General features: G+C 38.1%; 1 protein-coding gene across 1 annotated transcript in view; it reads right to left on the reverse strand.

Annotated features, from left to right (window-relative positions):
• Positions 1-818: 818 nt before the first annotated feature.
• Ednra (endothelin receptor type A) overlaps positions 819-14,425 on the reverse strand; it is a 53,904-nt gene continuing 40,297 nt past the window's right edge. Inside the window, exons 4-8 of the mRNA XM_076864221.2 lie at positions 12,888-13,086; positions 9,198-9,350; positions 4,767-4,900; positions 4,226-4,334; positions 819-2,320 (exon numbers count right to left, since the gene is read on the reverse strand). Of these exons, the coding sequence (XP_076720336.1) occupies positions 2,180-2,320; positions 4,226-4,334; positions 4,767-4,900; positions 9,198-9,350; positions 12,888-13,086 (736 nt within the window). The 3' untranslated portion in view covers positions 819-2,179. The remainder of the gene's footprint in view (positions 2,321-4,225; positions 4,335-4,766; positions 4,901-9,197; positions 9,351-12,887; positions 13,087-14,425) is intronic.

Here is a 14,425-nt window from a genome sequence, read left to right on the forward strand (position 1 = left end):
AAACAAAATGTACATTGAAGCCTGTGTAGTTATTCAGAAATCTATAACTTTCTGAATTTATAAAATGAATTTTATATGTAACAAACAAAGCATCTAAAAAAAGACAATTGTCTAAACAAAACAAAGCCTATGATTTATATTAAAGGCTTTTATGACTGCATATTATGCACCAGCAGGATAATGGAATTGTACCACTAACACACAATGGAGGAGTATTTCTTAGCCCTTCAATTCCAGCAATTGGAACCTGACATATTTTACTTATAATTGTGCTAAAATATGTTCCAAAAATTAGTTTAGCTAATTTGTCACCAGAAATCTATCTGATGAAGTTTAATTTCAAACTCATCACCACATTGAGTTGAGAATTAGAACAATCTAAAACTTTAAAGTGTAATGACTTTTGCTTTAGCTCATGAAACAACGTCACCCCAAATACTGCTTTGACAAACCAACCAACCAAAACCCTATATTTTAAACCTATGGCTCATTCCCTCTCATGCTGCCTCCCCTATTCCATTTGCAATGGTAATATGGTCACAAGATTTGTGAACACAGGAGGTACTTATATGTGGCAACTGATGAAGGAGGGTTGTCATGATGAACTATCACCTAGATTCCATCAGAGTATGTGCTTTGGCACAGCCATGTGGCATGATGATTAGATTAGATTAAATCCATATGTACCACCACACTCATGCATCTCTCTCTCTCTCTCTCTCTCTCTCTCTCTCTCTCTCTCACACACACACACACACACACACACACACATACACACACACACACTCTATAGAGACAATCACAAAAATAGACTAAAAGAAACTTATAATTGTTTATATATATATGTACATATACACACATAGTAAAAGTTTTTTTTTCCTTTTTTTCTTTTTTGCTGTACTCACAGTCTGTAAACATTTGGGAAAATGCCCAGAAAAAGTCATTGTGGGCCCTTTGAAATGGTGACCACTAGGGAATAGGGATGAGGTGGGGATTTGGGTTCCTTCTGGTCACCCAAAGAAGAATCAAAAGTTCATGGTAGCAGTAACTATATTTCACTGACATGGTACACTTGCCTGGACACTTGGAAATTATTTTTCCTAATTGGAGAAAAGAATAACCAAAAAAGTCTTATGGCCAGCTAACATTTTAGGAGAAATTAAGAGAATACAAGGCGATATGTGTGTCTATATACATGGATACAGATATAGATACACACCCATGTATGTTACTGTTACCCAAAATTTCAGTGAAAATTTCCAAATCTTCTAAAAATATTCGATCTTTTTCTCCTACCTATGCTTTAGACATCTAAACATTGCACTGAAAGTCTCAGGCTTAGTTTAATGAGTCATTTAAATTTTGGAACATGATTTTAACATTAAAAAAAAACTTACATTAAAAGAACATTTGGGTTTGTGAAAAACAGAACTATTGGATCCCAGCATTATTTTTGAAATTAACATAAAAATATGTTCAAGGTCTTCTGTAATAAAACACCATTTAAAAAGAAAATACAAGCTCTTAAACATTCTTTCAATAGCAGCTGTTAGACTACTATATGTGGTTACCAGTCTGGTTTGTATGCCTGTATTTGTTACAGCTTTAGAATTCATGTTTTAAAAATAAAATGGTGAGAAACATTAATGTAATTGTTCACCTGAATATTGTTCTTTTCTTTTTTTTTTTTTATTTTAACAAAATGTATGTCAATAGGCTCAATCATTTCTAGGCTACCACACAGTTAAGAAATACTGGCACTGAATGACATTTTAAAAAAAGGTGACTTAAACCCATGCTATTTGGAAGAAAAAAAAATCACTTAAAAAATAGAAAATCTAGTTATGTACTTGAAAATCCCTAATTTCATGCAAAGTAGCAAATATCCTTCAGGTTCACATAATAGTCTCCATTCTCCTCCAACTCCCATCACTTTTTAGTGTCGAAATAACATATGGAATATGTACATTAGATAAATTAAAGAAGTGAGATTTATGGGCTTGGTGCATATAAATGAATCCACTTCCACTGCTTTGGAAAACATCTGGAGAGCACTTTTATCCAGAGGAGGGCCTGAGTGAAGGAAGAAGGATCAGAGAAGAGACTCCTGGAGACACAGTTACTGCGTGAACTTTTTTCTCCAATAAGATTTCAAGGAGAATCAATGTCTTGCAGATGGTTAGTTAATGCTGTCCTTGTGGCTGCTCCTCTCTGTGTTGTGGTTGTTCTGGTCATGGTTCTTCCACTGGATGCTTGTTCCGTTCATGGGGACTGAGGTCATCAGGCTTTTGGACTGGTGACAGCAGCAACAGAGGCATGACTGGGAGAAGGAACAGACTGTGAATAACACGAACCCACCCACCCGTTACCAGCCTAACACAGAGGCTTTGGGGTCCACCAACACGTGGGGTCCATGTGTGTGCATGTTGGAGGACAGGGAACATGGACAGTGGTCTGAGTATGAGGCCTGTCATCTGGAGGCAGAAGTTAAACTGTCTCCCGGGAGAGAAAGGGGTCTCTTGCTGCTTGTTTCAATTCTACTCACAGGTGCAAGAGGAAGGGAAGGCAGTGTTGGCCAAAGGGAGCATCTCCAGGCAGAGGCCAGGGAGTAAGGCATGGATAGGAAGGTTAGAAATGGGCTTCAGGTGCACCCCAAGTGGCCCTCAACATTGGGTACCCCTAGGTGGTAGGTGTTATTTCCCCCATTTTATGAATAAGAACAGTGAGGCCAGAGAGGATAATAATAAGAAGAAACTGAATTATAACTCAGGACTCTAGATTGAAATCTTTCCCTTAGGTACACTGCCTTTTTAGGAAGATCCATTAAAAAAGTGTGTTGAATTTCTGAAAATTTGTATCTTCACTTTTCTCTTCCCCTCTAATTAATATGTAAATTAATTAGCAAGTGATATAAACTTCAGCTTATAAAATGTATTAGTTATGACCTGTGAGTTAGTTAATCCATGTTAGGCAGAGCATTTTGTATCTTGTAAGCATTTTCAAGGGGACCTCAAAAAAATATGGCAGCTACAACTTCCATATCAAGTTTCACCCATTTGTATGATTCTTTGGTTAATATGTCTGTCTCCTTTTAGATTGAAAGTTCTATGGAGGAAGTTTCTGGGCTTTCTCTCTCAACTCTAATAGTCAACTCATACTGAGCATTTTTGTTTCAAGAGGTTTACATATATTAACGCATTAAGCCTTACTTATGAGATGGATACTGTGATCATCCAACTTTACAGACAGGAAAATTGAGGAAGCAGTAGGGGCACCAACTGAACTCGGATTAGATAATTAATTGTACCTTGAGCTTCATGCTACTCTGCCTAATATGCACTAGTAGCTAAAATTAAAAATCCTGGTCAAAGATAAGAAAATCCCATCAGGACTAGAACTATACTAAAATCATTTTAGAATCTGAAAAAGTGACACATAAATAAAACATGTTTGGAGCTTCTGGCTTAGCTAGAAGGAAGTTTGAAAAACAGAAGGAAACTGATTTTAAGTGAAGTTATAGTAGTACAGGTTTCCAGAGCAATAAACATTTACTGTACTTGAAAAAGTCATTACTATATTCACTGTTAAATAGCATTTAGTGAAAGCTTTCTTAATAGCAGAGTTTTTATTTTGTCAAGAGTTTGGTTAAAGTCTAAAGTAAAAAAAATGAACTGATTTTGTATATTCTATGTGTTCATATTTGAGCATTTATTCCTCCTCCTCCTCTTCCTCCTCATCTTCCTTTTTCTTTTTTTGGTACTGAGAATTGAACCCAGGGGTGCTTAAAAACAGAGCCACATCCCCAGCTCTTTTTATTTTTTATTTTGAGTCTCACTAAGTTGCTTAGAGCCTCACTAATTTTCTGAGGCTGGCTTTGAACTTGCAATCCACTTGCCTCAGCCTCCATAGTCACTGGGATTACAGGTGTGTGCCCTGTGCCTGGTTTGAGCATTTCTTTTTAAAAGATGGTACTAAACTGACATGTAATTATGTTAGTCCTTTTAGTTTTAACTTCTGATTATGTTTTTGTCAGAATAGATAGTGCTTTTCTGTTATGCCCATAATCTGACTCTCTTTCTAGGTAATAAAAAGTGATTTTTCACTTCCCTACTGAAAAGGAGTGTAGCTGATCAAAGTAGTATGAAAATTGGAATTGGCTGTGTCTGTTAGTTACTTAATACACTCATTCAGTTGTCTTTAAGAAGTTCTTGCAAAACAGTCTTACCTGGAAACAATTTTTAAATTTCTTGCTCACAAAATATAGAGCAATTGGGTTTATACATGAGTTCATGGTTGCCAAGTTAATACCGATGTAATCCATGAGCAGCAAGAAGCTAGAGCAAAAGAAAATAGTGTAGAATAATTAGAACATATTGTTTCAAAATCTGCTAAGTAGAATTTATCCTAGGATAAGCATTTTTTCTTGCCTCGAAGCATGTCCTCTGGGCAATTAGAATTTTTTAAAAGTGCTTAGTTTAAGTGGCAGTTTCAGATCTGCAGGACATTTGCAGATAGATCATCCCCTTGGTTGGCTCAAACCCTTATGCACAGCCTCAGGAGGGGTGTGGCAAGATTACAGACATGGCTTGCACAAATTTTGGGATCAGTTATGGGCTATGTCAGCTAAAAAGATAATAATTCATTTTGCAGTTTTAATTTTCAGGGCTAATCAGAATGTAAAGAGGATGTAAAAATTTTATAAATGTGCAAAGCAGAGAAACTCCAATTTCCAAATGGCTATGTGGAATGGGTACATGGAATCGTACCTAAGTAATTCACATCGGTTCTTGTCCATCTCATCATACACAGTTTTCTTCAAAATACGGCTTAAATGAAGAGGGAACCAGCAAAGAGCGAAAATTACAACCAAGCAGAAAACAGTTTTCGCCACTTCTCGACGCTAAAGGAAAGTAAGAAAATAAAATACGTTACATTTGCATTTTTATTCTAGATGAAAGAACTACACAAGGAAGGAAAAGACTTCAGGGGTGGAACAGCACAGAGAAGAGCTGAGAGAACAGACCCTCGCAGGACCTTGGTCTCTTAAGATTTGGAATGCAACATCAAGGTGTTGCCAAGGATGTTTTGGGGCAGTTGCCAGGAAGGAGGGTGGCTTTGCCATTTGAGCCAGGTCAGATGTTACAAGACAGAGGTGAGCCAACACTGTGGCTGACTCAGCAGGTGAGCACATCAGTGTGTACGCAGGTGCTTAGGTGGATGGGGGTGAGTGCATGGGGAAAGGTGAGCTATTAGCTCAATATCAGGTAACTGACGAGCATTGATGGCATGGCAGCCAAGGTGACAGAGCATGGCATGGAAATGAATGGACAAATCTACAAAGACACTTGGAAAACAAAATATGGTAGGAAAATAGCAGAAAAAGCAACAGCAACAAGTTTTCTTCTTTTCCTCATCTTGAAGAAAGCTAGCATTGATTTTTTAAAGTTCTTTTATTAACAGCATGTAGTTTCCAAAGATATATTGCAAACAGAAGATGAAGGCAAAGTGTTATTAGCAGTCATAATTATAAAAACTGGAATACACTGATCCTGGACTGATTTCTATTACAGGTTTACATGCCTTTGGAGTCTGCTCAGGCTCAGAAAAAACATAGGTTAGGAATGATCTGCAGCCATTCATTTGGGCACATTATGCTTGAGTATTATACTGCATGCATTTAGAAGGCTAACCAGGGACATAAAATGCAGCTTGTCTGGAACTGGCTTCAATTAATGTCAAAATAAAACTGACTGAAAACAGGAGTTGGGAAATGAATACTGCTTCAACACAAAGCTTATAACATTAAGCCTGGGAAAGCGTCAGTAAACACACACCATCAGTTGAGCATTTGAAAAGATCTGTGGCAGTTGTCACAAATCGTCCTTGTAGTCCAAAGGACTGAGAATTCTTTAATCATTCATAGTTATTTGGCTAGCCTGGGATATGGCATCAGGGGGCATGATCGAGGGAACAAATAAAACATTCCAATCTCCAGAAATGGGGGGCTTTTTAAAGGGTCATTTTGTGTACACAGAAAGATGGTGTATCTAGAAAAATGGAAAGGGAAGGTATTGGGGGAATGTCACCTTTCCTGAGTGTGCCATCAAACAGGATATTAAAAGGTAATATTGACAGTTTGATATTCCCTTAACCACCATCCACGCTCCTGTCTTCCTTCCTGTGTCACAAATCTTGATTTTGTATGGCAGCAAGGGAGTTTGCCTACTCAACTACTTGGTCACATAACACAATTATGACCAATTAGCTTAAGTAGACAATGTGTGGATTCCTGGAAAAGCTACTTAAAAGTAGGAGGAGCCTTCTCTGTTACACACATGCTCATGCATTGTGTGTCCTTCCCCTTCTTGCTGCCCTGACATCAGACATAAAAGTAGAGCTGCCATACCGTCTTCCAAGGCTGAAGGAGAGATTGGCGAAACAGCGGGCACCTGGCCTCTGAGCTCCTTGACCACTGAACCACTGGCATCTGCACTTTTTGCAGTGGGAGAAAGATAAACCTTGACTTGATCAGCTCACTCTTATTTTGGGTATTCTGTTACCAGCATCCAAACACAACCCCTAACTGATTACGTCTTTATAATGAAGAGAAAATTTGGTACAACCAAGTAAGAAACAAGAAAGAGCCTTAGACTATTAGTCAAAGACTGGCAAGGCTTCCTACTCCAGGCTAGCTTTCCCATAGTTCACCTGAAGGACTTGTAGCCAGACTTGCTTTATTGTTATGAAAACCTGTTCCAGCTTTGAGTGACTACCAGATTTTGGGTTCGAATCTCAGTTTGTGTGAGCAGATCTCTTAACTATCAATTTAACAAGGTTAATATGTATCCTACCTATCTGTGCTTGGAGGAATCAAAACTTAAAATGCTATGTAAGTGTGAACAAATTATTATTTATTTCTGAAGTACAACTCAAAGCTGAAATAGACAATAATGATGTTAATGCAAAAACTATCATTTAAAAACACTGTTTTTCATAAATCCATTCTAATTAACTGCTTCCCTTGAAGGGATGAGACTTAATAGTTGCTTAATATATTCACATCTGCAGTATTTGAAACATTTATGCTTGGACAAAGTCATACTAAATTTTCTTAATGTGATCATACTGCCAAACATCAATAAAAGGTAATAGCTACTCTTTGCATGACACGTTAGATTTTACAAATTACATGCATGCCCCTCAAGTCCTTTGAATCCTCATAAGAACATTTATTTATATGTCATTATGCTTAATTTATAGATGAGGAATTGAAGCTCAGGAAAATCACAGTAGTTGAAAAAGTGCTGCTGATGAGGAAAGATATTTGTGTATGATAATTATGTGGGAGAGATTTGGAGACTCCATCAATAACTCACATTGTTTTGGTGTGGTTGGATGTTCTTATATATGTGTCTATTGTGACTGAAAACTGACCTGCAGTCCTGGTTTTACTTTTTGAATTAATATAAATTAACATGCGCTAAGTACCTACTAGGAACTAGGTGACTTAGATGCCTTATTATTAGGCAACTTATATGTTTTAGGTTATTATCATAATGTACTATTTTATACATCTTATGAGAAAATAGAATCTTAGAGTGGTTAAGCAATTTGATGAAGATTATTAGAATCATGTTTTGTCTTCTAAAGCCCAAAGTTATCTATCTATTTGCTACTCAGGAGGTACCAACATTAACTCCCTATTGGCATATTTGAATTTCTTCTAGAAATTTGGGACCTCCAAAATTTAGAGAATTTGTTTTATGAATTCAATGCTATTTCCTTTCATGAGTCTTACTTTAGATGTTGCTCTAATGAAATTCGTTTCTTTTCTCCTACTCTCCAAATGCATGGTGCCGATTCACTTTCTAGAAGAACTCTTGTTTTTTTTCTAACTGAAATATCCTGTGTCCTCTGCTTCCCTATCAAATCCCATTTATTCTCCAAGGCCAGGCTCACTCTTGTTCATTCATGAACACTTGCCCTATGATTCTAGGTCAATCCCCTCTTATTTCCTAGTGTTGTGGTTTGGATATGTGGTTTGGACCCAGAAACTCCTGTTAATGCAGAAATGTCTGGAAATGAAGTGTTTGGATTGTGAAAGTTGTAACCTTATCAGTCCATCTTAGTGGGAATGGACTAACCAGGTGGTAAGTGTAGGCAGGTAGGGTGTGGCTGGAGGAGATGGGTCACTGGGGGTATACCTCATGACCCCTCCTTACCCTTTCTCTGCTTTCTTCACATCATGAGTGGAACAAGGCTCTTCCTCCACACCCTTCCACCATGATGCTCTGCCTCACCTTGGTTCAGAGTAATGGACTCAGAACACCATAGACTAAACATCTGGAACCATGAGACCAAATAAACTTTCCCTCCTTTAAGTTATTTTTGTGGCACATTTTGGTCACCATGATGAAAAGCTGATTACCACAGCTAGTGTACAGGCTACGTTGACTCTGTTTTATCATCCTGTTTTCTGATTGTTTCATGTTTGTATTTTATTTGTACAACTAGACTGTGAATCCTGCAAGGGGAGAAAGTCACACACTTCTTTCTGCCCTGGCATAGTTTCAAGCCCAATTTGGTGTATAGACACGCATATACGCTTGCTCAATACTCTTTTGGCATTATAAATGAATAGTTTCTCTTCAGGCCCAGCCTCTGGAGTCATCTGTTTCACAGGCAGGCTCCCCTGTCACAAGAGAAATCCCTAACTCTAGAACTATAAAGAAAATAGTTACAAGACAGTGTTTTTATTTTTAGGAGATCAGTCTAAATCTGCTATACACAGTGTGGCTATGCATCACTTAAGGACAGTGATATACCCTGAGAAAAGAATAGTTAGGAAATTTTGTCACTGTGTACCTACACAAACCTAGATGGTACAGCCCTCTGAACACCTGAGCTATATGGTTCAGCCTGTTGCTCCTAGGCCACACCTGAACAGCATGTTATTGTACTGAGTACTGTAGGCGATTGTAACACAACAGTGTTTGTGCATCTAAACATAGCTAAGCATAGACAAGGTACAGTGAAGATACTGGGCAATCAGAATTTTTCAGTTCCACTAGAATCTTACAGAACCATTGTCGTATAGTCAATGTGACATCAACTGAAATGCTGTTATGAAGTGTAGGTCTGCTGATTTGAAGGACAACACTGTCTTGCCCAGGTTTCTGAGATCTCAGTGGATTTACCTGTTTAAGATGTTCACTGAGGGCGATTCTCAAGCTGCCATTCCTTCTGTTTAACATCTCACAGGTCATGAGGGTATAGAAGATTGCAGTGCACACCAAGGGCATGCAGAAATAGAACCCGAAGAGCCACCAGTCCTTCACATCTTGGTAGAACTGTGTAGTGAAGAGAAAGGAGAGAAAAGGAGGACATAGTGATTAGGTTAACAGGGCAGGACCTCTGTAGCTTCAGAATCTGCCCTTGGAGATGTATTTGTATATTCATGATCCCACCTGTAGTAAAGGGCTTGGGTGTGGTGTTCAAAACTCAATTAACTTTGAAACTCCAAAAATTATCCTGGCTTGACTCTAGCACACAAAGGAACTACATATTAAAAAACTATCCTGACAGGATCTTTTTTGTAAGTTTCAGTGACACAATGAAGAGCCCTAATCCAGAAAAAGAATTCCCTTCCAAGGTATATAAAACATGGTTCAAGACATGTTTATCTTTATTTATTGATAAGCCTCAAAATTCTGCTAGTGCCTGGTTGACTTTTAATTATTGTGGTTAAAGTGCACTTAATGCATGTCTCTTGTTTGGAAGCAGGGAAGGTTCTGTGTGGCTTATCTGTGGAGCTTTGGGTAATGGGAGTTAACCCTTTGCTTGGTATGCCAGCTATGTGACCCCAACGCCAGATGGTTTGAGCCATCAATAACTACCCTCTCACTCCCTCTTTTAATACTGGCCACCTGGAAACTATTGAGGCAGCATAGCTTAGCCCAAGGCCTACTTAGCAAGCGCTCCCAGTGGGCAAGGATCTGTGAACCCGTAGAGTATTCAGCTTTATGTCTTTTTAAAGGAGCAAACTTAGTACTTCATAAAAAGGAAAGTTGGAAAGTGATATTCACATTTTTATTCTAAATTCATCACCAACTTGGAAAGAAATGCTTTTTCCTTCCTTACAATGTTGCTTCAGATTGTTTATTTACTAAGGATAAATGCAGCCTCCTGTAATATTTCAGTTCCCACAGTAAAAAATAATCATGCTGCTCTGTGAACCACTGGATGGTTTCTGAATATAGAAAGGGGCCCAGTGGGTTACATTTACAGTATGTCTATTAAAATAATCTAAAAATGGTTCCTGAAGACAAAAAGTTCAAGCAGGGGTTCTTAACTATTTCTATGACACAGACTCCTTTGGAAGTCTGATGAGCATTGTAGTCCCTTTGGAGAACAATATTCTCTCTCTTTCTCTGGTATAGGGGGATTGTACTCAGGGGTGCTCTACCACTGAGCTACATCCCCAGACTATTTAAATATATATATAAATTGTCAATAAATGTTTATTTTAAAAATTTATTTAATTATATGCAGTGCTGAGAATCAAACCCAGTGCTTCACACATGCTAGGCAAGCACTTTACCACTGAGCTATATCCCCAGCCTGTTTTATATTTTACTTTTGAGATAGGGTCTTTCTAAGTTGCCCAGGTTGATCTCAGACTTGGATTCTTCCTGCTTTGACCAACCAAGTCACCGGAATTATAGGTGTGTGCCACAGTGCTCAGCTGAGAACAATATTCATATGTTTAAAGTAAAATATATACGAATACAATGGAAACCAGTTATATGGCAAGATGTCTAAAAACGTATTAAAAATAAAGTTCTGATACAACATACATTTTTTATCGACAAATTAAATAACAAACCGACTGGTGACTCTAATAACCATCAGAATGTTGAAGCAGTGTTGAGCATAAACAATATTTTAAGAGGATACAGGTGTGATACTGTGTGACATTGTCTGCTATTTCCATCAGTGAAAAAGTCATGGCACTCTGAAATACCATTGCAGTTTGTTGTCCACATTAGTAATTGAAGCAAATGGTAACTTTCAGTTAGAAGTTAGTGAAAACAAGCACAATTTCTTTTCCATCCAAGCCCAGACCCCTGGTCAAGTACAAATTCCCAAAGGAGTTAATTTACCCAAATCTGCTTATATGAAGATTTTCATTCATATATATATATATATATATCACATTAGAGAAGGATTTAGTCCTAAACTTAAAAAAAAAAATTAGAAGGACTCTCTTTTTGTTTTGAAGTGCAACACTCCTTTGAGCCCCACCCCTTTGTTAGTAGCCCCTTCTTCCCGGCGCATTGCTGGCTGGGTGGGAATGACCCAAGGTCTGCAGTTGCAAAGGGCCTGGAAGCTGAGCTCTGAGAGGGTTGGCTCCCCTTCCTCCCTCCATGGCACAGTCCATTTCTTTTGAAATGATGTCATAAGCAAGGGATTGGAGAGGGCCTCAGGTCAGTCTAGGATACAGCAAAACTGAGGAGGAAAGAGTGGGGAAAAGAGGGGAAATAAAATTAGGTAAAAAGAACAAGACTCAAGACTTGAAATGAACTCCAAGATACCATCAGCTCAACTCATACCCTTTCACCGCTATCCCTCGAGGCCACCCCTGCCTGCACGGTGGCTTCTCTTTGCATGATGGCTTATATAAGAGACTCCAGTCTTTATGAAGTAACACCTCATTTTGTCCAGCTCTAGGGATTAGTTAACACCTTCTTATACTGAGCCTCTTTCCTCTCTTGCTTTTGTCTGGAATATCTAGATTCCTTGTCTGCACTGTCAAATTCTGATAACCTCCTATGTCTTGATTTTCACTGTGAAAACTGACCTGAGTTTTAAAAAAAGGGTCGGCGGATAAACAAAAGACTTCAATTTTAAGATCGCCAGTTTGGCAGTTTTCCTGAGCACTTTTCATATCAAAAGAAGAATTTCCAAACAAGATAACTGATCAACTGAAAAACTTCAGATTTTGTGAAGTTTCCAGCTTAGGAAAGCATACCTTGAAATGTCTGTAAATGATTAAATGTGGAATCTGAGCTGCGTGGAGCTTATATCAAAGCACTAAATTATGCTGATTTAAGAGAAATAGATATCCTTTTTGTTCTACTTAGTCCACATGTAACTAGTTTTGCAAAGGAAAAATGCATTTTAAATAACATAGTCATGTGCTTAAGATTTTCAGAGAAATATTACTGTGGCCAGGTGTATTGAAGAAAAACTGAGTTTGTTAAACAAAAAAAGTTCTGTAGTTTGGATTGGGGATATAGCCCAGTGGTAGAATGCTTGCCTTGCATGCGTGAGACCCTGGGTTTGATCCTCAGCACCACATACAAATAAATAAATAAAAATAAAGATATTGTGTTCATCCACAACTAAAAAAAATATTAAACAAAGTTCTGCAGTTTTATAATATTTGTGTATCACACAGAATTCACATTAATATGAATATATGCAAGCATTACTCCCTGCTTTGAGTTAGAAAGCCACTCTTCAAAAAAAAGTAATCTGGTCCCTCTTTCTTGGTAAATGGGCTTTGGAATCCCCAGTTACTTGGTATAGAATTGTGTTGGCGGTGGTACTACAATTCGAGATGAGGTGGTGGGGAAGGAGGGAGAAAGGGAGAGAAGCAAAACAGTTGTTCTGTTCAAGAAGCTACACTCTAGATTTGCATTTCTTTTCCTGTGACAGAAAGATGTGTGACTGAACTGACAGAGTGAGGCACACCTGCATTGCGGTGATGTCCGCAAGTTTTAAGAGGGTGAAGTTTAAAGCGCCCAGTCCCCAGTTACCTCCTTTTAAGCTTTGGTAAATTTTAAAACTCAGCAAACTCAGTCAATTGTAAAAACCATCAGTACCTCCATGAACTTTGATGTGGCATTGAGCATACAGGTTTTGTGCTGTTCACCCCGGTATTCAAAGGGCACCATGACAAATCCTATGGCTTCGGGGATGGCCAGGATAAAGGAAAGGATCCAGATGGAGACAATTTCAATGGCAGTAATCAAGGGAATCCCAATTCCTTGAACACGACTCCAGGAGGCAACTGCTCTGTATCTGGAAAGGGGAAAAAGAGGATGAAAGAAGGAAGAAAGAAAGGAGGGGTGCTAAAATCAACTTACTATGATATTTAAACTTTTTTCCAGTTAAATATAAATCTTAAATGCTGGAAATCTCCTCCTTTTGGCCAGTGTCCAACCATTGGCTTTTTAGCACTTTTCTGAGGCTTGATGTGAAAAACCAGTAGGGCCATTAACAGTTCCACACATTGGGAAACCAATTGCCGGCCAGGCCTGAGCCTGAGATCTACAGCTGAGTTCCAGGGAGATCCAGAGAGTTTGAGTGTGGCAGGAACAGATAGGCATGCTGTGTGTTTTAAACTAGGGAAGGACAGATGAAGCAAAGGGTAGTGACAGCCAATGGTACTTGTTCTAGTAATATCTTATTTCTCTTTATATATTAAGAAAGAAAACTTGAAGCTTTATCCATGGTGTGGGTTTAAGTATCCTGAGTAAATGGGGACCATAGATGTGTGTTTTCTCTCTTCTTCTTCTCTCAAAATATGATCACAGTTATCATAACTGTACCAGGTGGCAGACTTAGTAAACAATATTTCTAGTAAATGTCCAAGAATGACTGAATCTCTCTCATTATAGTTCTATGCTAGAGTACATAAAAGTGAATTAAAAATATCTTTGTTCCTATTCTTTTGGGTTTACAATCTAACAGAAAAGAAAGGTTCGTTCAGAGTATGGGCTATAAATGTAACTGAACAATTATTTCAATCAAAAAAATTCTCTGGTACTAAGAAATTTTTTATTTTTTTACCTTCATAGTTTTCTGATAATGATCACATTTAAATGTTAAGTCTAAAGAAAGTCTGGTTTAGAAACTCTATGCTCCTTGACCTGCTATGATGGTCTGATGTTAACTGCTTTCAGACTTATTATTAAGAAAAGACGTGTGATGTGGCATGGTATTTTTGTGGCTTCATTCTTGAAATTTTTGTTGCTGTTGTAATGGAAAGGAAACATTTTCTTTTTGCAGTTTTCATTAGATAGTGACAGATGGAGGCTGCAAAACAGACCAAGGCATTGGAGTCAGGTGCATGTGGGTTTGCAGGACATGCAACTCAGAAGATTAAGCAATAAAACCCAGGCAATATGTGCTACCCAAATCCACCCAGAGAAGTCCCCATCACTTGTGCTTAGTTCACTGTCTCATATGTCTTTAAAAACACATGGTAGGAATTGTGCTGCCTAGCTCTTCACCAGAACTGCTTAGAGATTAGAACCTATAGATTTGGATACAACTCAGTTTGCTGGAGAAATGTAGTACACAAGGATTTGAGGGTAAATAAGATAGGTATACAATATAAATCTCCAGAAAAAGTCCA

Source organism: Callospermophilus lateralis, chromosome 8, assembly GCF_048772815.1.
Source record: "Callospermophilus lateralis isolate mCalLat2 chromosome 8, mCalLat2.hap1, whole genome shotgun sequence".
NCBI lineage: Eukaryota > Metazoa > Chordata > Mammalia > Rodentia > Sciuridae > Callospermophilus > Callospermophilus lateralis.